This window comes from Neoarius graeffei, chromosome 9 (genome assembly GCF_027579695.1).
Source record: "Neoarius graeffei isolate fNeoGra1 chromosome 9, fNeoGra1.pri, whole genome shotgun sequence".
Taxonomy (NCBI): Eukaryota; Metazoa; Chordata; class Actinopteri; order Siluriformes; family Ariidae; genus Neoarius; species Neoarius graeffei.
Window position 1 is genome coordinate 42,872,094 of NC_083577.1, and position 27,955 is coordinate 42,900,048.

The 27,955-nt window shown below is 41.3% G+C and overlaps 1 protein-coding gene across 3 annotated transcripts in view; it reads right to left on the minus strand.

Moving 5' to 3' along the window:
* dachd (dachshund d) overlaps positions 1-27,955 on the minus strand; it is a 214,958-nt gene that overhangs the window by 104,423 nt on the left and 82,580 nt on the right. For all 3 annotated transcript variants that reach the window (XM_060929535.1, XM_060929534.1, XM_060929533.1), the window contains exon 2: positions 9,144-9,259. In XM_060929535.1, the coding sequence (XP_060785518.1) occupies positions 9,144-9,259 (116 nt within the window). The remainder of the gene's footprint in view (positions 1-9,143; positions 9,260-27,955) is intronic.

The window sequence follows — 27,955 nt, forward strand, 5'->3', positions numbered from 1 at the left end:
CTATAATAATAATTCTTGAAAAATGAAAAAAGATACGTTCTTACCATCAAATACTTTCATTCCATATTTTGTTGCTCTTTTTTGCATTTTGGGGGGTTTTGTTTATGAGTAGAGTTTTTATTTCGCCCTTGGTTGGTTCAGCAACACACTCCACCATTTTGTTTTTCTCTACTCATGGTATATGAGCTGATATCCTAGTAGCAGAGTAGCCAATCAATTGCTCATATCCAGTGAATGTGGATAGAATAATTATTTATATTGGTGTTGCAGTTAAGAATTATCCCCCTGTATGAGTGGCTTTGCTTGTATGAAAAATCCCCCTGTCTGATATTGTAATGGTACATTCCATACAACGTTCATGGCTGTGGTTATTGTATTAACAGAAATAAGACAGTCAGGTTATGAGTAGCATAGTTTTCTGACCGAAACTAATGAACCAAATGTAATTTGTAACCATCAGTATTGGATTAGTAAAGGGGTTTTTTTGCTTGAAATTTTTCTCTGAGAAGTTTTTGACGTCGTGTTTGTTACAAGTAACCTGCTCCATCAGTGACCACGGGAAACAGAAGCAGCGCCGCTACACATACTTCTTTCATATATCATATGGAAATGAATGCATAAATAGGTTGTCTGCCAGAACAGAGCCAGTTATTTCCTCTCGTCTTTACCAGTCAGAGCATAACGAACACCATAATATTCGTTGTCAAATATTTTTTCATTTACGCTGTCGTTACAATTTAGTCATAAACTAAAACGTCATTAATGAATACTTATTGTTCAAATTTTCATTAACAATATTAATGCTTGAAGTAGTAGTTTCAATTCATCTTCATTCCGTCATTTTTGTTGGATCATTTTAGGACTGTGGGTGATTTTTTCTGCATTTTGCCTTTCCTGAGGATTTTGACATAATTTATCACACACTATTACTGGCCTGGCATGTTTACATGAGCATTTTCAAATCATTTTAGGTTTCCATTTGGAGATTTTTTTTTTTTGTAAATGCTGTTCATGTGGACAGAATTGTTTTGTTTCTTTTTTTTTTAAATAAAACTGACAGATAGAAACTACATTTTCAGAAATATCTGTATACATCTAGACAGGCCTGAGAGTGAAGCGCCTGTAATACTGACATCTCCAAATGTGAAAAGATTCATAACTGTTAAGAGATAATTGTGCTTACACACTAACAAGGTGATTTGGAGTCTTAAGCAGACTGCATACCTCCTTCTGAGAATCAACAGGGAGAAACATACCTTCCTGCCCATAGCCCAAGTTTAAAAATAAACAGCATGCAAATACCTTTCATATAACAGTGAATGAAAGCTCCATGTATAAGTTTTGGCAGATTGCTTAGAGCGACCTGGAGCGAGCTGCAGGTTTCTATGCTGTCTGATCATTTTCTAGATTCAGTAGGGACTTTTTTTAAATTCATGTTAAATAGCGTCACCTGATCAAAACTGAAAGGGGCACGGTGTAAAACAGCAGGGCGCGCTTTTAACAACCCAACCTGTAAGAAGAGGATGACATTCTGCAGAACAACATCTCAAGATCTGTCTTCGCTACAACTGCACAGCTCATGTTCAAGCACAGGGAAACATTTGGCAGTGTCTTTCATGGAATGCGCTGAAAGTGAACGATCACCGATATGGCATGTTATAACTGTTTCTGACACTTCATAAAGAATGAATTAACGGTGTAATGGCACGTGCTGTAGGACTTGTGATGCTGCCAGATAACAAATTAGCAGTAGTTAGGCTCTGTATGGTGTGATCTTATAGCTCCATGACACATCAAAGATGACTGCAACCAAATGTAATCAATATCTCATCCATAAATACAGTATGGAGTTTTTCTTTTTTATTGCCAAAAAATCCAAAACAAAAGTAATTTAATCTATGAACAGGATCCCGTACAATCACAGGTTTCTTCTGCGCTTATACAAACACACGTCTACTTCCACCAGCAAGCCTGTCTTGATTTGCTCATATACAGTACCAACCAAAAGTTTGTGCACACCTTCTAATTCAATGGTTTTTCTTTCATCTCATTATCTCTAGCCACTTTATCCTGTTCTACAGGGTCGCAGGCAAGCTGGAGCCTCATCTCATCTCATCTCATTATCTCTAGCCGCTTTATCCTTCTACAGGGTCGCAGGCAAGCTGGAGCCTATCCCAGCTGACTACGGGCGAAAGGCGGGGTACACCCTGGACAAGTCGCCAGGTCATCACAGGGCTGACACATAGACACAGACAACCATTCACACCTACGGTCAATTTAGAGTCACCAGTTAACCTAACCTGCATGTCTTTGGACTGTGGGGGAAACCGGAGCACCCGGAGGAAACCCACGTGGACACGGGGAGAACATGCAAACCCCGCACAGAAAGGCCCTCGCCGGCCACGGGGCTCGAACCCGGACCTTCTTGCTGTGAGGCGACAGTGCTAACCACTACACCACCGTGCCGCCTGGTTTTTCTTTATTTTTATTAATTAAAAGATGCTTCACATCTTAAAGTAATGATGTATGTCGTTTCTCTTTACTTAGTTGAGCGGTTCTTGACATAATATGGATTACTACAGTTGTAGAATAGGGCTATTTACTGTATGTATATTATTTACTATTTAGTGTTTGATCTCAAATGCGTTAAGAAGGTAAGAAATTGCACTAATTAACTTTTGACGAGGCACCTGTTAATTGAAAAGCATTCCAGGTGACTACCTCATGAACCTGGTTAAGATAATGCCAATAGTGTGCAAAGCGTCATCAAGGTAAACGCTGGATACTGTACAGAATCTAAAATGTCACGTACATTTTTTTAACACTTTTTTTAAAACCACATAATTCTATGTGTTCCAGATGTTATTTTATAGTTTTGATGTCTTCTGTATTGTTCTACAATGTAGAAAATAGTCTAAATACCAAAACACCTATGAATGAGTAGGGGTGTACAAACTTTTGACTGGTACTATATGTATCTGTATAGATAAGTTTATTACATACTGAATCCTGAAATACAGATCCTCGTGATTGAAAAGTGTCTGGAAATCTTTTTGTCCATTCACAATGTCCTTCTCCGTAGGCCAGGTTGAACCCCTTTAACCATCACAATCCTTGTCACAATATGTTGCTTTCCCAAGAAACCAAAATGCAAATTAGATGTGGCATGGTTTGGCATGGCACTGGGATGGAACCTAACACAGTTAGAATATGATACTGACACCCTGAACACTTTGTGCCAATGTTTTGGGTCACTTTGTTTGTACCAGACCGAACACACTGGGTAAAAACTTTGCATTAGGTGCCCTTGAGTATTTTTATATCGTTGAACTAAGAATGCTTATTTGGTTCTTGCTTATGCAATCTGTTTCTTGTTCAATTTAATACTTAGATACACTCACCGGCCACTTTATTAGGAACACCCATCCACCTGCTGTTTTATGCAGTTCTCTAATCAGCCGATCCCTTGACAGCAGCATGATGCATAAAATCACACAGATACAAATCAGGAGCTTCAGTTGATGCTCACTTCAAACATCAGAATGGGAAAAATTGTGATCTCAAAGTGTGACTTTCTTTCACTGTGGCATGGATGTTGGTTTGAGCCAGATGGACTGGCTTGAGTATTTCAGAAACTGCTGATCTCCTGGGGTTTGCACACACAACAATCTCTAGAGTTTACACAGAATGGTACAAAAAACATTGAGCGAGCGACAGTTCTGTGGGTGGAAACAAACGCCTTGTTGATAAGAGAGGTCAGAGGAAAATGGCCAGATTAATAATAAGTTAGATTTATATAGCGCCTTTCAAGAAACCCAAGGACGCTTTACAATTATAGACAAGGGAAAAAATAAATAAATTAATAAAAAGTAAAAAGTCCACCAAGTAGGGGTCAGGATGTAATTCCCGTGGTGTAGCAGCCACAGTCCCACCAAAAGGTGCACGAAAACAAGTCCCACATCTCCAGCACCGCCGCCGTGACGCCGCCAGCAACATCGCTCAAACACCACACCATGGAGCCACAAAGAGAGCACAGAAGCACCGCCATGCAGAGCGCTGGTGTGTTCCAAACCGCCTGCACAGCCGACGCGACACCACCGAGCAACATCGCTCGGAACATCACACCAAGCACTAAAGGACAGAGCGCTGGACAACCATGATGTAAAATGAGCAACAGGCTCACTGCAGTCCATAACTGGGAGCGCAGGCATCACCCACAGCAAGGCAAGGCCTGGAGGGAACCGACGCCCAAAACTGGGTCCGGAGCTACACCACAACCGGTGGACAAAACACTCAAACAAACCTCAAACTACACAAACACACAGAAAATAAATAAATAAATAAATAAATAAAAAGAAAGAAAGAAAAAAAAAAAAGCTCTGGTTCAAGCTTGGTTCAAGCTGCCAGGAAGGATATGCAGTGGTGCTTGAAAGTTTGTGAATCCTTTAGAATTTTCTATAGTTCTGCATAAATATGACCTAAAACATCATCAGATTTTCACACAAGTCCTAAAAGTAGATAAAGAGAACCCAGTTAAACAAATGAGACAAAAATATTATACTTGGTCATTTATTTATTGAGGAAAATGATCCAATATTACATATCTGTGAGTGGCAAAAGTATGTAAACCTTTGCTTTCAGTATCTGGTGTGACCCCCTTGTGCAGCAATAACTGCAACTAAACATTTCTGGTAACTGTTGATCAGTCCTGCACACCGGCTTGGAGGAATTTTAGCCCATTCCTCCGTACAGAACAGCTTCAACTCTGGGATGTTGGTGGGTTTCCTCACATGAACTGCTCATTTCAGGTCCTTCCACAACATTTCCATTGGATTAAGGTCAGGACTTTGACTTGGCCATTCCAAAACATTCACTTTATTCTTCTTTAACCATTCTTTGGTAGAACAACTTGTGTGCTTAGGGTCGTTGTCTTGCTGCATGACCCACCTTCTCTTGAGATTCAGTTCATGGACAGATTTCCTGACATTTTCCTTTAGAATTTGCTGGTATAATTCAGAATTCATTGTTCCATCAATGATGGCAAGCCGTCCTGGCCCAGATGCAGCAAAACAGCAAAACAAAACCATGATACTACCAACACCATGTTTCACAGATGGGATAAGGTTCTTATGCTGGAACACAGTGTTTTCCTTTCTCCAAACATAACGCTTCTCATCTCATCTCATCTCATCTCATCTCATCTCATCTCATCTCATTATCTTTAGCTGCTTTATCCTGTCCTACAGGGTCGCAGGCAAGCTGGAGCCTATCCCAGCTGACTACGGGCGAGAGGCGGGGTACACCCTGGACAAGTCGCCAGCTCATCACAGGGCTGACACATAGACACAGACAACCATTCACACTCACATTCAGACCTACGGTCAATTTAGAGTCACCAGTTAACCTAACCTGCATGTCTTTGGACTGTGGGGGAAACCGGAGCACCCGGAGGAAACCCACGCGGACACGGGGAGAACATGCAATCTCCACACAGAAAGGCCCTCGCCGGCCACGGGGCTTGAACCCGGACCTTCTTGCTGTGAGGCGACAGCGCTAACCACTACACCACCATGCCGCCCCATAACGCTTCTCATTTAAACCAAAAAGTTCTATTTTGGTCTCATCCGTCCACAAAATATTTTTCCAGTAGTCTTCTGGCTTGTCTACGTGATCTTTAGCAAACTGCAGACGAGCAGCAATGTTCTTTTTGGAGAGCAGTGGCTTTCTCCTTGCAACCCTGCCATGCACACCATTGTTGTTCAGTGTTCTCCTGATGGTAGACTTATGAACATTGGCTAATGTTAATGTGAGAGAGGCCTTCAGTTGCTTAGAAGTTACCCTGAGGTCCTTTGTGACCTCACCGACTATTATACGCCTTGCTCTTCGAGTGATCTTTGTTGGTCGGCCACTCCTGGGGAGCGTAACAATGGTCTTGAATTTCCTCCATTTGTACACAATCTGTCTGACTGTGGATTGGTGGAGTCCAAACTCTTTAGAGATGGTTTTGTAACCTTTTCCAGCCTGATGAGCATCAACAACGCTTTTTCTGAGGTCCTCAGAAATCTCCTTTATTCGTGCCATGATGCACTTCCACAAACATGTGTTGTGAAGATCAGACTTTGATAGATCCCTGTTCTTTAAATAAAACAGGGTGCCCACTCACACCTGATTGTCATCCCATTGATTGAAAACACCTGACTCTAATTTCACCTTCAAATTAACTGCTAATCCTAGAGGTTCACATACTTTTGCCACTCATAGAGATGTAATATTGGATAATTTTCCTCAATAAATAAATGGCCAAGTATAATATTTTTGTCTCGTTTGTTTAACTGGGTTCTCTTTATCTACTTTTAGGACTTGTGTGAAAATCTGATGATGTTTTAGGTCATATGTATGCAGAAATATAGAAAATTCTAAAGGGTTCACACACTTTCAAGCACTACTGTAGTAACTCATATAATCAGTCTTAACAACCGTGATGAGCAGAAAAGCATCTCAGCATGCAACAGCAGAAGACGACATTGGGTTCCACTCCTGCAGCCAAGAACAGGAACCTTAGAATCAAGCACAAGTTCCTATTAAAGTGACCGGTGAGAGTATATTAACCTAGCAAGTAACATCCAAGAAAATATACACAAACAATAGCTAATGGTTCTTATATGAATGTTTGTTAATTACTGTGTCAGTTCTTATTGGTCCATTACTGTTCATATTACAGTGGCGTGACTAAGATCTTCATTTATGTATTCACACTCAAGATATGAAACAACCCAGAAATGCTAACATGCTGCTGAATTAGGGAATTAGCTGTCCATTAAATATTTTGACAATGCCGTGTAGTGACAGTTTAATGGTAGACATCCTCACCATGCTCAAGATTTTTATTAGATAGATCTTCACATAATGGAACTGGGGTGATAAATTATTCATTTCAGTTGAGTAGCATAGATCATTGGTCGGACTCTTAGCATTAGCACTACACCTGTAATCACGTTCCTGCTGGGGAAGGTTGTAAATAACATGCTGTCTTGCAAAAGTGCAAAAGAGCTGAGCAGCAGATTCATTAGTGCAATAAAATCAACTCTAACAAGATTAAAAAAATATAAATAAATAAATAAATAAATAAATAAACACGAAGTTTCCTTAAACTAATATTTTTTTACTTCCATTTTATTTATTTATTTATTCCAGTTCATATTATTTTTGAACTTCCGTTAATTTTATTCATTAATACAACATAAGCATCATTAACAAACTAACGAAGCAGGTTAGCGCGTATTAGGTGATGCTTTGTTCAGTCGTAAATAAATACACCCACACTGACTGATGTTGATTCAGTCCATGACTAAAAATACGTTCACATTCGCAAATTAGCAAAAATTACGTTTCAGCAAGTTCCTAAAAAGTGTTTAATTTCCTGGTTTCTGGTATTTAGGTGAAAATATTGAACCGTGTTTCAGCCTCAGTTTCATTTTGACACAAACTACCACAAACATAAATTAAGTTGTTTGCTTCATTTTATTTATTGTTGATACGAACACTGGTTCATGCAAGTGCTGATTATTTGGATTATCTGCTTTACTTTTTTCAATAAAGCATAAATGTTTGTGTTAGTTACTTTCTTAATGAGATTTATAATGTAGTAGTGGTGTGGTTCATGGTTTGTTCATTAGTTTGACTAATAACAGTTAAGGGAAGTTTAATGTAAACCATTATAATAAAAATGCCTCATTTAATTCTCATACGCTGTACATATTGTATATCATGAAATACAATACGTTTAATGCCGATAACGTCAAATGATTCGGACTTTTTCTGAACCAGTATTGCAATCTGGAGAGAAAGAGGTCTCTTTTCAGATTCCCTACCAATGGCATTGTAGGCATGTAGTAACAATTCATTTGTTCAAAACCAATAACCCTTTTTTCCCCTGCTTGACAACCTTTTGCAGTGTTGTAAAAGAAAGAAGAATGATCCCATATAACATGAGCACAAAAAGCTGAACTCTTGGTGTGCATGATCAAAGTAAATACATGCACCAGCTGGACAGATTTGACGTGGAAGTCTATGTTCCTATGTGAGCAAAATGAGTCCTGCTCAAGGATTAAATTATTATACTCTTGTCTTTTGCCAGCAATATAAACCCTTCATGCAACAGCATCAAAAACTTTGTCGCAGTATGCTGCTTTTTTCCGAAACTTTCAACTGAAATATCAGAATCAGAGCGCCTGTCGTCTTATTGAAAGCAAGGACTGATATCAAGGACTTTTTTTCCCCCCTGGTGATAGCTATGTTGTGGTAAATAAGCGTACGGGCCTCTCATCCTGTTCGACTCGAGTGCCCTCTGAGTCTGCGTTTCCAAATGAGTCATTGATAGTCTGACCCTGCTTGAATGGAGGAGGGGAGAAAGTCATCCCCATCTTCTCAAACTAAAGGCTTTCAGGATGTATTGATGCCATTGTTGCCTATTCTGTGTGCTGGGCTGGAATTCCAGATACGCCCACGAGCACCGGATCCGTTATCTTTTACAAAGAATATCTGCAAGTGCTGCAAAAATGCGAGGTTGGCTCTTTTTTGAACTTTGCAAAGCAGACATACATGGTTTAGTTTAAAAAAAAAAAAAAGATTGCAATGTGATTATTACAGGAAATTGTAGGTGAATTGGTAAATATGTATTAAGCTTGAATAAGTATTAAAGACAGACAAAATCCAAGAAGCCAATATGCAAATTGGGCAACTTTCTTGCACACAACATCAAAGCTGACCCAATGAAAACCAGCTGCAAATAGAACAAAAGCTTCCACTGTAATAAGACCTGCTCGAGGGGAACTAAAGGCACATGCAGCTGCTGTTGATTCTCGTGGTGATAAGCTTACTTTCACATAGCTGCCTATGTACATATACAAGCAGGGTGGATTTAATCGGGCTAATTAAAATCCACTCAAGGTGGAATGCGGCATCGAGTGAAATAATCTTAGAGAAGACAAATCTCCACTACTCTGCCTCGGATCGGAACAGAGCGGTGTGAACAGTCAGCCGGTATGGCTGCTAGTTTGGGTGCCACTGTCAGTTTAAGCTGTGTGCCATTTAACAGATGACCAGAGGGATCCCTGAGAGGATGCAGGGGCCAAGTGTGTTACCTGTAGGGGGAATGATTCCTGGAGACATGAGGCCCGGCACTGAGTGAGGCATTATGTGAGGATTCTCTGGAGATGTTACACTCTGGGTCCTCTTCGGAGGCCTCCCGGGTCTTGAGCTAAAACAAAAGTGAAAATGGGGGAAGGGTGAACACAGGGGGTGAGAAAACAGAGAGAAACGGATGGAGGGAAAGCAAAAAAAAAGGACAAGAAAGGACGGGGAAGAAGGGGAGAGAAAAGAAAGGCTAGTGTTAACATTGTTAACATTTGGACCACTCCACAATGCAATTTCATTCCAAAGCTAACACATACTGTAAATAAATTCCTTTTCAAGGACGGTTGCTTTCTGCAGCTCAACATAATAGACTTCCATAACTAATTAGATTACATGCAGGAATTCATTTCCTTTATTGAAGATCAACTACTTTTTGATGCATAATTCATAGGCTGTACCTCGTTACCTACTCCTTGGTATTAATATCCCTACACTATTTGAATTGCCTCGTTTGCATATGCTAAGATCAGGGAATGCTGCTTTCATCCTGGAAATTACAGGTTAACTTGTTATAATTATTGCAGGCAGGCCACTATTGATTTATGAGACTTTTAAAACCCAAATATGTGTAGTTCTTGTAATGAATGATATGTTAAGGTTCTTCAGGAAATTAAAAGGCAATGGCTGCCTTAGGAAATGTTCTGCTTGCTTGATTTAATGTGAGACGTAGCTGGAAGGTAGTGTGACAGAATGATTCAGGCCTGTTGTACATTCATGATGGGAACTTTTATTACTCCAAATGAGTGACCAAGATCAAGCGATGATTAATGACAGAACAAGCTCAAGCTGATGGCAGGAAAAATGCCCCTCCAAGCTGATTCACAAGTATGTCTCGCTCATTATGATAGTTATTGCATCCATGTGCAATGTTTAACGTCATCACGTTGATGCATCGAGAAAGCACAACACTATCTGCTTTTGCAGAATTGCAGAAAGCGCATCAACCTGATGTCAATCTGTACTAAAAGAAAAAAAACACACAGAAAAAGAAAACACAGCACGAATCGGGAACAATGTCAGCATGTCATGCATATAACTTTAGGATACACAGATAAAAGCAGGACGGGGGAAAGGGGATTAATCACATTTACAGTCAGCTACAGTCATCGTAAAGCATAAACACAACGTTACAATATATTAACCTTTTAATTCTTGGTCTTGGACTGCAGTAACTTAGAGCGCACTGAGCCTGTTGAATATCAGTGCAAAGGACTGTTTTCACTAAATGTCTGTTAGAAAGTGAAAAAGTAAACCAAAGCGTGTGCTTACAGGTGTCACATGATTGTAGTGGCAAATCAATTTATGATACTATTGTACAACCCAGATTCCAAAAAAGTTTGGACAAAGTACAAATTGTAAATAAAAATGGAATGCAATAATTTACAAATCTCAAAAACTGATATTGTATTCACAATAGAACAAAGACAACATATCAAATGTCGAAAGTGAGACACTTTGAAATTTCATGCCAAATATTGGCTCATTTGAAATTTCACGACAGCAACACATCTCAAAAAAGTTGGGACAGGGGCAATAAGAGGCTGGAAAAGTTAAAGGTACAAAAAAGGAACAGCTGGAGGACCAAACTGCAACTCATTAGGTCAATTTGCAATAGGTCATTAACATGACTGGGTATAAAAAGAGCATCTTGGAGTGGCAGCGGCTCTCAGAAGTAAAGATGGGAAGAGGATCACCAATCCCCCTAATTCTGCGCCGACAAATAGTGGAGCAATATCAGAAAGGAGTTCGACAGTGTAAAATTGCAAAGAGTTTGAACATATCATCATCTACAGTGCATAATATCATCAAAAGATTCAGAGAATCTGGAAGAATCTCTGTGCGTAAGGGTCAAGGCCAGAAAACCATACTGGGTGCCCGTGATCTTCGGGCCCTTAGATGGCACTGCATCACATACAGGCACGCTTCTGTATTGGAAATCACAAAATGGGCTCAGGAATATTTCCAGAGAACATTATCTGTGAACACAATTCACCGTGCCATCCACCATTGCCAGCTAAAACTCTATAGTTCAAAGAAGAAGCCGTATCTAAACATGATCCAGAAGCGCAGACGTCTTCTCTGGGCCAAGGCTCATTTAAAATGGACTGTGGCAAAGTGGAAAACTGTTCTGTGGTCAGACGAATCAAAATTTGAAGTTCTTTATGGAAATCAGGGACGCCGTGTCATTTGGACTAAAGAGGAGAAGGACGACCCAAGTTGTTATCAGCACTCAGTTCAGAAGTCTGCATCTCTGATGGTATGGGGTTGCATTAGTGCGTGTGGCATGGGCAGCTTACACATCTGGAAAGACACCATCAATGCTGAAAGGTATATCCAGGCTCTAGAGCAACATATGCTCCCATCCAGATGACGTCTCTTTCAGGGAAGACCTTGCATTTTCCAACATGACAATGCCAAACCACATACTGCATCAATTACAGCATCATGGCTGCGTAGAAGAAGGGTCTGGGTACTGAACTGGCTAGCCTGCAGTCCAGATGTTTCACCCATAGAAAACATTTGTCGCATCATAAAACGGAAGATACGACAAAAAAGACCTAAGACAGTCGAGCAACTAGAATCCTACATTAGACAAGAATGGGTTAACATTCCTATCCCTAAACTTGAGCAACTTGTCTCCTCAGTCCCCAGACGTTTACAGACTGTTGTAAAGAGAAAAGGGGATGTCTCACAGTGGTAAACATGGCCTTGTCACAACTTTTTTGAGATGTGGTGTTGTCATGAAATTTAAAATCACCTAATTTTTCTCTTTAAATGATACATTTTCTCAGTTTAAACATTTGATATGTCATCTATGTTCTATTCTGAATAAAATATGGAATTTTGAAACTTCCACATCATTGCATTCCGTTTTTATTTACAATTTATACTTTGTCCCAACTTTTTTGGAATCGGGGTTGTACAAGCATATAGGTCCAAATTCAGGGTTTGTATGGAAAGAAACCTAGAAGCCATGGCCTAAAGGTTAAAGAAGCATCTTTGGGACCAAAAGGTTGCTGGTTCAATTTCCTGGACCTGTAGGAATGGCTGAAGTGCCCTTGAGCAAGGCACCTAACCCCCACCTGCTCCCCAGGATGCCCTGGGTATGTTGATAAGAAACTTTTGTCACATGCACACTTCAAGCACAGTGAGAGTCATCCTCTGCATTTAACCCACCTGAAGCAGTGAACACATGTGCACACACACGTGTACAGCACCCAGGGAGCAGTCAGGGGTTAGGTACCTTGCTCAAGGCCAAGGCCGCCCCATGTTAACCTAACTAGTCAAGTTTGTTTGTACAGTGCTTTTAACAATAGACATTGTCCCAAAGCAGCTCCACAGAATCCGAATGACCCAAGACATGAGCCAATTCCACCCCCAGTCCATCCCCAATGAGCAAGCCCGTGACAATGGTGACAAGGAAAAACTCCCTCAGACGACACAAGGAAGAAACCTCAAGAGGAACCGGACCCAAAAAGGAACCCATCCTCACTGTAACTACATGTCTTTGAACTGTGGGGGAAACCAGAGCACCCGGAGGAAACCCACACAGTCACAACATGTAAACTCCACACAGAAAAGCCCCCACCGGTGGCTGGGCTCAAACCCAGAACATTCTTGCTGTGAGGCAACAGTGCTAACCACTACACCACCGTGCCACCACGTCGGTTTGGATAAGATCGTCTGCTAAATGCCTGTGATGTAATGTAATGTAGAAGCTCACATTAATTTATGGCCTTGTGAACACAAGCATTATATCATAGAAAAGATGCACAAATTATTGTTTATTATAGACGCTGCTCTGACAAATCAACACCACCCTGAATAAACTTTAGTGACATTTTAGAAGGTTTTCTACAGTGCACGAAGGAAAGATATTGGAATTCTTATGCAAAACAGCCATAGTATACCGGAGTATGCCTGGGTTATGCTTATACATGCACATTTCACCAAGGATCAGTCAGTAACTCGGTCAGTCAGTCAGTAAGACAGACAGATCATTGACTACACAGACAAACAGAAAGTCAGACAGTTAGTGCGTATAAACTCTTCTTCTAGGCTGGTTCTCAAGTTATCCTGAAGTTATTGAAATGAAATGAAGTTTTCCTTAAAATTAAAAATTTATTTTTTTATATTCACTCTCTAAGATTCACTATTGTACTGAACAGCTTTACATAACATTTATTCATTAACTGTATCATTTTTTCAAACAACCAAGTTGCATAATTTCACTAATGCCCAGGTCAGACAGCAGAAAGACGCATGCTGCGACCTGCGATCGGTCGGGTGGTGACTGATTGCAGGTGGACACAGGCGTTTTGCGTCAAATCCTTCGTTGTGGTCAGACATATTGCGAGATGCAGAGTTTTTAAGCTGTTACGACAGGATGCAACCAGTCGGAAACAGACGCAGCTAGACACAGGTTGACGCGGCGCACAGAAAAACTTTAAAAAATATAAGGCCATAAGACTGCTCGCAGGTTGTTGTAAACTATTTGCAGGTGCAGTCTGTGTCTACCTGCGATGCATCGCAGCCATCTCTAAAGACTTGTCTTCCCCTGCATCAGCCTGCATCTAGTGCCGCTTTTCCACTACAAACGCGGCTGAGTCGGGCTGAGCCGTGCCGTGCTGAGTCGAGCTGAGTGGGGCTGTTGGAGTTGCATTTCAACTACAACCGCGCTGAACCGTGCTGGCTGGAAGTGGGTGGACACATTGGGTGGAGTTAGCGAAAGTGGGTGGACGTCACGTGATGTCGTTAAGCAGCGCAAACAGTGACATCAGTGAGCTTTTTAGCGGTAGTCTCACGACCCGGATAGTAAACAATAAACATGGAGGACATGGAGTCGTTAGTGTTGCTGGTCTTGGTGCTGTGGCTTGTTGTCACCGACAACGCCAACAGATACTGGCAAGAGCGTATAGATGAGGCGAGGCGCATAAGGCTTCAGAAATTCTCGTAATTCGTAATTATTCTTCTTCCGGGTTTACGGTGTTGACAGATCCCAGCGTGCTCGCGGGGCGTGTGTGGGCATGTGAGGACACTCCTCCTCACCAATCAGTGCACAGGGGAGTGTCTGCTCACGCCCCCAGCCTCACACGGCTCGGTTTGGCTCGCTTCAGCCCCACTCCAAAACCGTGCGAGTTTTAGGGGCTAAGCAGGGCTGAAGCGAGCTGAGTCGTGCCGTTCTTTGGTAGTCGAAACGTGAGCCGTGTTGGGCTGAAGTGAGCTGAAGCGAGCTGAAGTGAGCTGAAAAAGGGTAGTGGAAAAGGGCCATAGCTGCCACTACCTGCTTCAACCGGCGATTGGTCGCTCAAGGGTTGCACGACCGCCTGCCTCTACATGTGTCAACCTGCTATTTGCACCGATTGGAAGCGAATCGCAGCTGAAATGCAAACAGATCGTGATCCACTTGCGTCAAACTGCCTCTACTAAAGACCCTCTGCAGCACTCTGGCATTATCGGCGGCGGCGTGTGTCAACGCAAGACCAGTCTTGCATCTACCTGCGATAAAGTAGTTGAAAACTAGTTGCAGCCTGCCGTCTGACCTGGGCATAAGAGCAATAAAAGAAGCCAAGAAGCCTTTATTTGTCACACGTACACTCAAGCACAGACTTAAGCATAGTGAAATTCCTCCTCTGCATTTAACCCATCTGAAGCAGTGAACACACAAGTGAGCAATGAGCGCACACACCCAGAGCAGTGGGAAACTATGCTACAGCACCCAGGGAGCAGTTGGGAGTTTGGTGCCTTGTTCAAGGGCACTTCAGTCCAACCTTCAGGTCATGGCTACCCCATGTTAACCTAACTGCATGTCTTTGGACTGTAGGGGAAACCAGAGCACCCAGAGGAAACCCACACAGACATGAGGAGAACATGCGAACTCCACACAGAAAGGCTCCTGCCAGCCACTGGGCTCGAACCCATAATCTTCTTGCTGTGAGACGACAGCACTAACCACTACACCAATGTGCCGCCCAAAAAAGGCAGCAGATCTGAAATGTGGATATTTGAGGTCTCTCATATACCATAGAACTAATGCCACACTCACAACCCACCGTAAGTGTTTTGGACAAGCATGGGTCACAGGGTTTGGTAGCTCGCAGCCGTGCCGCAGGGTTGCGGTGAACCCGGGGTAAAGTTTGCAGGAGGAGTACGGGCAAAGTGCTTGTCAAGTACAGGTTGCATTCGGCAGAGGATAAGAGAGAGGAAGTGATTGGGAAAAGATGGGACAGAGGCCACTGCCTCGCGTTCTGACATTGGTGTTCCTGTATTAGCAAAGTCAATATCGCTTCGTGCTGCTCCTCAGCTTCTATCATCTGCCTATAAAGGTCCAACTCCCTCAGTCATTGTGGCGGTATGGCGACAGCCATCTTCTTCCCTTCTACAATGCTACACGCTACATAATCAGTTCCTTGGTTCCTCCCCCAATATATATACACAGAGTCTTGCCCCTTGTGTCGCGTACGGGTCACATGCGCTGCGTGCATGCCACACATAGGGGTAGAAAGTGAGATGTACTTCTGTCTTGGGGGCCGCACAAATAGCAAGTGTGGAGTACTTGTGGAGTACTTCTGAGGCATGTCACTCGTACAATGACCGTATGTCACTTATGCGTCTTACTGTCATCGCAAAAAGCCCCTACTAGCCGTGCTGCTGACTCGGTTCAGGCGTACAAAAGGAGTACGGGTCCCGTACATAGTGTATTCATTCTTGATTTTTCACAAGACCCGTAGAATTTGCATGTGCAGGACTAAACGTCTCCACGGCCAGTCTGCGACCTTTTACGGCGCTGAACACAAGCAAGTGTCGCACAAGTCTCAAGCATGGTTTTGCCAAATTTTTTACTGTAGACCACCTGTAGTAGCACGTACGGTGGGTTGTGGGTGCGGTTTAACATTTCTGATATTATTGTCCTGATGCCTTTTGTTTGTCAGTGGACCCAAAGCTAAAATTCCAATCAACTTAATAAGACGCGACCCTTGCTCCAGTCAACCATAATAACTCCACAAACATGTGAAACCATACGAACCAAACTGCGATACGAATTGTTTGTAGAGATGCTATTATACCAAATTACTTGCTATGATGTCTTTTTTTGTGTCACCTTCATTAAACAGCATATTTCACAGAGTGATTGAACGGGGCCTTTATGGAGTCAAGGTCTGATAATACTTTTATCAGTGACTAAACCGAGTCTCATTTTCATGACCAAGAGCAAGACCCAGAAAACGGCGTTTGTCTGCAGCGACTCAAGGCCTTTTTAAGGCTCACTTATTCGCATTCCATTCTACTCTATCATGCGCATCAGTTTTGCACATTTAAAGACTGGGCAGATGAGCTGCGTTTCATTACATTTTATCATGTTTTATTCCTGACAGGCATGAAATTGAAACGGAAATTCTTCATTCCGCTCACTAAAACAAGAGAGGCCATAAACTCAGGGCAGTAGCCTCATGAGTGAACACTTCTCCATAGCACTGAGCCTGAGGCCATTCAGAGCAGTGTACAAGGTTTATTATCACATCGCCATCCTCACAAAACAAAGGACAACAGAAATATAGACTGCACCAGACCAGTGTTTAACTCCATGATTCAGGAAAGTGCAATGCATGAGATAGAACTATTGCTAAAATTCTATTAAACTTGTGTGTAAACACAAAGGTTTTTCTACCCAAGTCAATGATGGGTATCAAGCGCCTGTTTAGTTTTATATTTACTTAAATGACACCAGTGTCTTAAGGGGTAAACATGAAAGCAGGCCAAGAGATGAGCTTGCATTTTCTTTATTAAAGTAAGGAGTGGATTGAATTGGGTGTTGTTTTTCTTGTAGTGTTTTATCTTTTTTTTGCAGCGGTGTGAAAAGACGCCACATGGATGAGGCAACGTGCACGACAGAATCCTCAGGCCAGCAAAAAGAGTCATTTGTGCTCCCACAGAACTATCACTTTGATCTTCTGAGGGTGATCGCTCACAGTTTTGGTGTCATCAGTTCAATGTACGGGGCTGAATTATTGATGAACAGTTTCAGTAGTAGTAAATGATAAAGGCCTTTTTCCTGCTCAATAACAAAAAAGCAGGAAACCTGAAATGCCATCAACTTTAGCTTCAGCAAGAGCTCAGAACTGGGAATAAAAGGACTGGTTTATTCTCAGAGTAGTGCTAATACCTGAGTGCGAAACATCACTCGGTGGATATTTAGGATCTTTGGTTTGTTCCTGAGCTCAGGTCACTGTCTGTGGTGTTTTGCATGTTCTCCGCATGTCCATGTGGCCTTCCTTCCTTCTTCCAACCTCCCAAATTCATCCAAGTAGATGAGCTGCCACTGACACTAAATTGCCCCTTGGTGTGCATCATGCTCAGGACAGGATTCAGATCCACCACAATCCTGGTGGAATTAATGTATAGATCCTTTACTCCTTATATATACACACAATACTGGAATAAAAAGATGTTCATGAGAAAAGCATTATACTATATCTGACTCTCATTCAATGTGATGTGTCGATGCTGCATGACAAACTTCTTTCCATGCTGCTGATTCCATATGAAAAAAATATATATTTTAATAATATGGCAAAAAAGCATACAAAATGATTTTTCCTGGCTACTGTAGTCACATCACCAGCGTTCTCTATTCTCTGCCACATTTCTGCAGCCTCTGTATAAACTACTGCCTACAAAGAGCAGGAGGAGAAATGGATTATTACAGATGGAGCAGACAATTTGTCAAGCTGTTGGTACTGAATTCTTAAATAGCCTGGCACAGAAAATCCTGAAAAGTAGGCCATTATAGCACAATGATTGTTCATCACCTCCTCCTTTGACTGAGGTACTGTACAGTCTGTTCGACTGTAAGACTTCTCATCATCCTCCAGACTCCAGATATGGAGATATGGAGACTCTGGATATGAATGGAAGGATGTATGGATGTCATTTTTGATAGATTATCTCTGTTCCTACACCAGATAGACACAACAATAACATTTTATTAGTAACTCTCTGCAACAATATGATACCAAGTTATACAGAAATTCACAGGTGTGAGGGAGACATGCTCGAAAACAAATTCAAGACCTTTGTGTGTGTGTGTGTGTGTGTTGCACCATGGGATTTTTGTTCTGTTTATAGAATGCGTAGAAACGGCGTTGAAAAGTATGCAATATTTTGTACCATTTTCGCTGGCTGATCCAGTAACTATCAACGAATAATCACCTCAATAGCGACCCTACGGGATACATTTACCACTTTTAACATCAGCCACAACTGTGTTGGACTGAGGCTGATTCTAGAGGACTTGACACAGGGATTCGTTTTAAATGACGACCATGTAGTTACCGTCCAGAACCAGATGAGTCAACGCTTGAAAGCGTCCATTCATTATACATGTCCTGACTGATTCGGAGTCCTGGTCTCTATGTTTTCAACAGTGCGTGTTCAGAGGGTAGAAGGAATAAAAACATTTTATGACTATCTTGTATCAATAGCAGTTCTAGCTTTGTTGGGAACATTTTGTACGGGTTAAAGTTGGTCCCATGTTAGAAACAGGGTACCGGCAACTAATATTCTGACATAATTGGCACAGTGCCAAAAATGAATGTCATGGTGCCAACCAATCAGCAAAGCATCAGATTAAATCACCTATAGCTGTTTTGCAAATGGGTGGCACGGTGGTGTAGTGGTTAGCACTGTCGCCTCACAGCAAGAAGGCTCTAGGTTCAAGCCCAGTGGCTGACGAGGGCCTTTCTGGTGTTCTCCCCGTGTCTGTGTGGGTTTCCTCCGGGTGCTCCAGTTTCCTCCAAAGACATGCAGGTTAGGCTAATTGGTGGCTCTAAATTGAGTGTGAGTGTGAATGGTTGTTTGTCTCTATGTGTCAGCCCTGTGATGACCTGGTGACTTGTCCAGGGTGTACCCCGCCTCTCGCCCATAGTCAGCTGGGATAGGCTCCAGCTTGCCTGCAACCCTGTACAGGATAAGCGGTTACGGATAATGGATGGATGTTTTGCAAATCCATATAGTAAAAGTAGTGTCATTTTGGTCCAAAAATAAATTTTAGACCTTGCTGAAACATCATGTACATCATGGATATTTTGAAGGCTTTCTGCCTGGAAAATGGACCATTTTGGGCTGCGCGCACATGATTTCATGTCAGATTTACAGTAACTTCCCTTGGTCCGGTTTCACTTTGGTTTGTATTTCCTGCATACGGAGGCTTGGTAGTGTAATGCAGCAGGTATAACTCTAAATCCATAATATGAGCATTTGGTATGAAAATCTGGTGTTCCCACACACACACACACACACGCATATATAGTACCAGTCAAGAGTTTGGACTCACCTTCTAATACAATGGTTTTTCTTTACTTTTATTAATTAAAAGTCACGTCATGTCTTAAAGTAATGATGGATGTCGTTTCTCTTTACTTAGTTGAGCGGTTCTTGTCATAATATGGATTGCTACAGTTGTGGAATCGGACTATTTGCTGTATTTTTATTATTTACTGTTTAATCTCAAACGCATTAAGAAGTCAAGAAATTGCACTAATTAACTTTTGACAAGACACCTGTTAATTGGAAAGCATTCCAGGTGACTACCTCATGAAGCTGGTTAAGATAATGCCAATAGTGTACAAAGTGTCATCAAGGTAAACGCTGGCTACTTTACAGAATCTAAAATATGAAACATATATTGGTTTTAACACTTTTTTTGTTTACGACATAATTCCATATATGCTCCATGTGTTATTTCATAGTGCTGATGTCTTCAGTTTTGTTCTACAATGTAGAAAATAGTCAAAATACAGAAACACCTCTGAATGAATAGGGTTGTACAAACTTTTGACTGGTACTGTATGTATATATTGTATATTTATAGTCATAAAATTACCACAGCCACCTCAACATGTGATTCAACAATTTATCTGACAGACTGAAAATGCACAGAGCTGACTGGGACTGCTCCTAATTAAGTGAAAGTTCACTGATTTATATTGTTTGTTATCGAACAAAAGTAATAAGGCTAAATAACCAAACACCTTTCTTCTGTCTGTGTTTACTCTCCAATCACTCACCCTCGATTTCTGGCTCCAATTTCGGAAACATAACACACAGGTCTCGCCCCCGGGGCTGTAAAGTTCAAAATATTTTACAAATGTAGGAATCCTCCTTTTTTTTGTTTTACATCATGGTGAAAAGAAAATAGCAGTGAACTTTCCGTGAACCGTGCTCCCTTTAATGGCCTCGCTCCATGTTGACCTAGGAGTTCACGTTGGAACATGATCCTCCCAAACCCACCACACTGCTAAAGCAATCAGATTAGAGCCACACAATACACTCCTATTTCAATACCTTGATGCAATAACCAGCAATAATTTAATACACCCTCTCATCTGTTTTTCCCCTTCCATTTGTTTTAAACAGGAAAGGTGATATGAGGGGAAATACTGTTTTGCACTTAGCAAAATACATTTTAGGTCCTGTGTGATAAACATGTGCCACAGCGTCTGGATCGAGACTGGGTGACATGCCAGCAGGATGTTCAGCATGGAGAACTGTGAACCAAAGCATGTGAAATACTCCTGCTAATAATATATAACCAGTAAAAAAAAAAAGGGTGTGCTCAGATGCCTGATAGAGACATATTTTGACATCCCTGGGTGAAACGTTAACCTCTAGTCAGTGCTTGTTCAGCTGGAGTTTACGAAAAGAACACCACACTTTGATTTGCCTCAAATGGAGCAATTAACCTTTCCCGCCTCGCTTTTGTTTGCTGTGTGGAAAAGGTAAAGATGAAGATATTTATTCCATTTACTCACAGTGTACCAAAACAAGCAGATGAATCACAGAGTCTCAGCCTTTGTAAATACAGCTTCTACCGGAATCCCGCCAATCAGGCCTTATAAAATATTAACCCAATGTCGTTGCCCTTTTCAAATCTCTCACACAGAATGTCCTAATTGTTCCTTTTCTTTATCTTACCCCAGCAGAGAGTAAATAAATTAACAAAATAGCTTTTATCACTCCCCCAATAACCTTTTAACTAAGGGATTATCACTGGTTTATTTTTCATTTCGGTCCCAGTGATAGCAGCACATGCCTCATTGATTATTTCACTCAGGTGGTGACCAGCCCAGAAAACAAGGACTTACTTACTGAGAACACTTACCGAAACGCTTTCACTGTAAAAACATGTATTCACTTTAATCTGTTTAACTTTACACAAGTTGCTGAAGTTGTAAGACTTTATTCGGGTTGACGAGGTACAATAATAATTACTGTTCTAGTTTCCTAGTGGCAGATGTTGGAATCAAGTCCATAAAGCAGTAACTGCTAATTATTATATGGTACAGCAATATAATATTCCTACAAAGCATAAATTACACAATATAGCACTAGGTCAAACAAGGGTTAGTTAAAAAAAAAAAAAGTGTTCCAGACTGTACCTGTTCCAGACATAGCATGCATGGTCAAGCATGCTTTACTCTGCAAAAAATCAAATAACTCTTTAATAAGACACACACTCGTGACAGCACCTGCATGTCTCACAGGATGTTTTTAATATAAATTGTAAAAGAAAAAGAAAAAAAAACAGGAATTTGCCGTGTTACTTGACACTTTGTAGCTATTACGCGCCCCTCGCACCTGTGAGCAGATGAAAAAAGCTCACAAAAGAGGTCACTCTGGGCTACGTGCTCGCCCGCTCCTCTGCCACCACGGCATTCATCAATCCCAGCTCAGAGTTTTATCTCTGCCTTTATTTGCATTGAGCTGCTGTTGCTTTATCTCCATCGGCCCGCTCTCTCACACCTGTCACATAGCCCCCCTCAGACAGGTAGCTGCTGCAGCCTTATCAGATCCAGATAGATGGATTAGCGCGAGCACTTCATATAAAGCCCTCTTCGCATTTTTTTTTTTTTTATGAACAGGAACAGCTGCATCCGCTGGTAACCGGTGAACTTTTGTGAGCGACAATACATTTGATAAAATGTAGACAATCAAAGGCAGTGGTTACCTTCAGCAACAACGCTAACGCTACCTGCACCTGACTTTAATCTCGCTCACCTCACTATCCTTCACGGCTCCAGCACTTGATGTGTAACATTTACAGACAGAAAGAGCGAATGGTTATAAAAGTGCCCTTCCTGCTCCCTTTGTGTACTGCACGCTCTGATTAAAAAGCCACTGGGCAGAACCATCAGATTGCTGCTGCGGCTGCTGCTGCCGCAAAGGAACTCACGACCCAGTCGTTTTCCTTCCTCCATCTTATTTACATGGCCGCGTCTATCACAAACTGCGGTCACAGCAGCTACAGATCAACACACAATAGCCAATTAGTCTCGTTATCAGACTACTTAAGACAGATCTTGACTGAGCAAAGGCCTGGAAAAAAAAGAGTAAGATCTTAAAAAAAAAAGTGATAAACTGCTGCTTATTTTAATGCATCGTTAAAGGCCCTGTGCGGATTCTGTAATTGTGTTCCATAATTGTAAAGCTTAAAATTGTTTTGTATCAGTTCTATTACCACTAATAATGAGGCAGCGGCAGACGCTCCACATCCTGGGAATTGATGAAGAATGCCTAATTGGTTGACTTTTCCGTGCCTAATGGACGCTTCTCTTAATTAAAAAGATACTGCAAAAAAATGTTATAAATCTGATATGGAATCAAAGAAAAAAAAATAGATAAACGAAGTTAATCAAATGTAAGTAAATGAACAGTTCCAGGAAAGTCAGAGATTAGCAGATACGATTTCCATCCCAATATTTATTAATTGCAGTCACTTTGCTTAACAAAACAGAACCGATCTTATCTTTTTAAACTGTGGGGGAATTTCATGTGAAGTGCTCTGACTGATCCGGAGCTTCCATGAGCTGCAATGCATATGAAACAAGTCTTTAAAACAAGGCTTTAAAAACTTACTAGTCAGGGTGCCTTTGAGGATATTTAATTAAAATCTAATCCTGCATTCATTAAGGCTCACATAAATTAAGCTGTCATTCATAAGATTTATGGATTCTCATTTGCATTTTGCATACAATTCATCAATTACTCAAGTATGAAAGGAGCACATTTCCCTTGGAGCTGCCTGCTGCCCTGCCAACATTTGAAATGAGAGAAAGAGCAGGACTGTCAGGCATTCGAAACAAACTTTCCCCACAATGTCTGTCTCCTGATTAATCTAATTTCCAAGGCATCCCTTTACAAGATTGTACACAGTCCAGCTGCAGTTTTCAATTATATCTCCTGTCCTCACTGCTAACTTTGAATGGGAGATAGATGTAGTGTAGGGCAGCTTTCCAACCCCTGGTTTGCTCCATACTGCAAGCCTGTTTACTCCCATCTTCATAAATTAAAAAGAAGAGTTTTCAAGGCGAATGGAAATTGGGTGGAGGAAGAAAACGCCGTCATTTTATTTGGAGGGCTGTCAGGCAAAAGGCTCGGCATGTAATAATAGCGTGTTTCCTCTCACATTTCCATGCGCTGGACTCGCAGACAGCGGGAGGCTTCACTCTCGCAAACATAAAGCGACTCACGTCTGGACCACTGTGGGAGAAAACCAGTGTGGAGTAAGTGCTTAAGCCAAGCCAGGCATGAATACTTCTAAGATAAAAGGTCAAGCAAAACAAACAAACGACTTGCAAGGATGAAGAGAATTAATTGAGTCATTAATATGCATGGCTAATAAAGCTCGAAAAATCTGGCAGAGGGAAAAAAATCATTGGAGGCTATTCTCTTTTAATGGCTCATATTTTCAGCATGGAGGCATCAAGGACATATACGTATCAATCTCTGGAAAAGGGGCGGAGGACAGACAAACAGGTTGGCATAACCTCAGTGAATGTTCATGTTATACAAAGCAGACAAACACAAACTTGTTCTAGTGGGGAGATTAATTCCACATTAATCCCGAATTCTGGCAGAAGAACAGACCGAGTGGAGTAAATGAAAGTCATCCTGAAGCGTACTTAATTGGTTCTCCGTAGTAAAAGAGCAGGATAACAGAGATCAAGAAGTAGTTTATTAATCCTTCCCATTGTTTTATGAAACTGTCATTGAAAGTAACTTGAGATAGGGCCAACAGTTAAGACTTTAATGTGCTTTTAATATTAACGGAGGGCTGCAATTAAAGAGCCGCCAAACAATAGCACTCGACAACGATGTGTATTAATTTCTGCAATATGATTTCAGAATCAATATGATTAACATACTGTGGCGGGCAAGTACAACACCCACCCACACACACACCTACACGACTGTCTTACTATCCTTGTGAGGACCTTCCATTGATATAATTATTATTGCATTTAAGTAATGCTGTGCCTGCACCTAAACCTGACCCTAACCTTAGTAATGAAAAGGAAACTTTTTGGCTCTTTTTTCCCCCAATTTTTGTTTAAAAAACAAACACACACAACAGCAGTTTCCTTATGGGGACCAGCCGAATGTCCCCACAAGGTCAAAACTGTCAGATTTTACTATCCTTGTGGGGACATTTGGTTCTCAGTAGTATATAAAAACATGCACACACACACACATTCTTGTACGTCGAGCTTTGTGGGGACCCTCATTGACATAATGCATTCACTATCTCTCTACCCTAACCTCCACCATCACAATTAAATGCCTAACCCCAACCCTAACTCTAACCCTAATTCTAGCCTGAACCCTGAAACTAAGTCTCAACCATCAAACAGCCCTTTGAAGAACTGAGGACCAGCCAAAATGTCCTCACTTCCCAAAAATGTCCTAACTCTGTTGGTTTAAAAAAAAATGCATTCTGGTCCTAAATATGTAGCAAGTACACACACACACACACACACACACACACACACACACACACACACACACACACGCACGCACGCACGCACGCACAACATTTACACACAACAAAATACGACTTAGTCCTGTGGTAAACCAACACAGAGTAATCACTACAGTGCAGGAAGCGTTAAGATGCACACAGAATGTTCTGGAATGATGCCAGGAGTGGAGGAGTGTACGGAGTGACCATTAATAGCAAATGTTAATGACTAATATTCTTTCTCTGCCATTGTAATCTCACTCATATAAGCTACTGTACTGCACCGTATGTATAAGAGTATGTTTATGTTTAGGTTACATATACTCCATTTTAAATACGGATTTCCCAAAAAGTGTATTTTTCATTCCTTTTTAATTCAAAAGAATAAACTGGCTGATGTACAGTAGTTACTTTTACGCTTTGTATAATCTGCCCTTGTAGTTTCCACTCCAAAAAAGACTGTTGATAAAATTGTTTTGAACAAACCTACATGGTAGGAAAGCTGGTTACTTATAAGGATAAAGATAATGATCATTACATTTAGAATGATTATAATGATTAAATAGGCAGCACGGTGGTGTAGTGGTTAGTGCTGTCGCCTCACAGCAAGAAGATCCGGGTTCGAGCCCCGTGGCCAGCGAGGGCCTTTCTGTGCGGAGTTTGCATGTTCTCCCCGTGTCTGCGTGGGTTTCCTCCGGGTGCTCCGGTTTCCCCCACAGTCCAAAGACATGCAGGTTAGGTTAACTGGTGACTCTAAATTGACCGTAGGTGTGAATGTGAGTGTGAATGGTTGTTTGTCTATGTGTCGGCCCTGTGATGACCTGGCGACTTGTCCAGGGTGTACCCCGCCTCTCACCCATAGTTACGGTAGCTGGGATAGGCTCCAGCTTGCCTGCGACCCTGCACAGGATAAGCGGGTACAGATAACGGATGGATAATGATTAAATAACCAAAATGCTGTACAGTTGGAATACAGCTTGAGACCTTATGCACCTATACAGGCGATATAATCCTAAACAGATCTGTATATCAATCTGTGTAGCATTTGAAGGTTGTTCAGCACATTACCAAAGGATACCAAACACTGAAGCAGGGTTTTTTTTTTCCTTAAACAAGACATTTAATCTTACTTTCTCCTTCAATCACGGCATTTTAATGTTGTAGTCAATAGGCATTGATTTAATCGTGTAGAAAAGTGAAAAAGTATGAAATTAATTCCATGTCATAAAGGTAGACTAGTGGCTTACTAAATGCAGTATTTAAAGTGGAAAAGGCAAAGAGCTTCGGTTGTTTTTTTGCTTTGTTTTTTTAGAGGGGTTCTCATAGAAAGCTGGTTTGAGATTTTCCCATGTTTGGTCTATTTTCCAAGATATCTAAATGGTTGCATCTAAAAAGGCTATGACATAATCATAACATGAGCATAAGTCAGAGGGAGAAACACACACGCACACAAACTTGAGAGATGGGTAGACTCAGAGGTCTGCATCTTCTTAGAAACAAACATTCTTGAAACTATAATGTTGAAACTAAACAGGAAATTCATAATGATTAACATTAATTGGACAGTGAATCGGAATTCTGTAAAACATTAAACAAAAATTATCCACTGTTTATCCTCTTTTTTTCCTTTTTTTTAATAATTAATGAAATGTAAATATTCCAGGGAGTCCACAAAAGCTTGATGATGGGAGAGGAAGAGAATTGTTTACATAAGAGCAGCGAGAGCTTTCTCAGTGCATAACAAGGTTACAAGCCGGCCCTGATTCTCGCAGTCCCGAGCCAGAAGTAACGGTGCCTCGTCCCAGGGGCCTGGGCTCGCACACAAGTGTGTTTGCATACTCCGATACTGTTTATGTAGATCCAATCATCTGCTCCAAGCTGAATGCCCTGATCAATTCAGTTAGTGTCAGCTTAAACACTGTTTACTGTAAGAAACTCACAGACAACAAACACTGCACTCTGATTTTTACCCCACCCACTCCACACACACACACACCATTGGTGTTAAACACTACGACCTAACAACAAGCCTCGTTTATTAATCTTTCAGTAAAGTTTTGAAAGTGTAAATGTTTTCATTGGCCAAATTGAACTAAAACTTCCCAACAGATTTACATACGTGAGTAACACTGACTTGCTTCGTACTGCATGTGTGTACAGTGGCATGCAAAAGTTTGGGCACCCTTACTGAAAATGTCTGTTACTGTGAATAGTTAAGTGAGCAGAAGATGAACTGATCACCAAAAGGCATAAAGGTAAAGACGGCACATTTCTTTTCAAAGTTTTCTGCAAGATGTGTGTATTATTTTTGTTTTGTACAATTGGAGAGTGAAAAAAGAAAAGGAACACCATGCGAAAGTTTGGGCACCCCAATACATTTGAGTTCTCAGGTAACTTTTACCAAGGTTCCAGACCTTAATTAGCTTATTGAGCTGTGGCTTGTTCAAATTCTTCGTTAGGAAAGGTCAGATGATGCAGATTTCAAAGCTGTATAAATTCTCTGACCCCTCAAACTTGTCCCTAAAATCAACAGCCATGGGCTCCTCTAAGCAACCCCCTCGCATTCTGAATAATAAAATAATTGATGCTCACAAAGCAGGAGAAGGCTACAAGAACATAGCAAAGTGTTTTCAGGTAGCGGTTTCCTCAGATTGTAATGTTATTAAAAAATGGCACTTAACAGAAACAGTGGCAATCAAGGTGAGGTCTGGAAAATGAAGAAAACTTTCTGAAAGAACTGCTCGTTGGATTGCTAGAAAGGCAAATAAAAACCTATGTTTGACTGCAAAAGACCTTCAGAAAGATTTAGCAGACCCTGGAGTGGTGGTGCACTGTTCTACTATGCAGCGACACCTGAACAAATATGACCTTCATGGGAGAGTCATCAGAAGAAAACCTTTCCTGCGTCCTAGCCACAAAATTCAGCATCTGAAGTTTGCAAATGAACATCTAAATAAGCCTGAT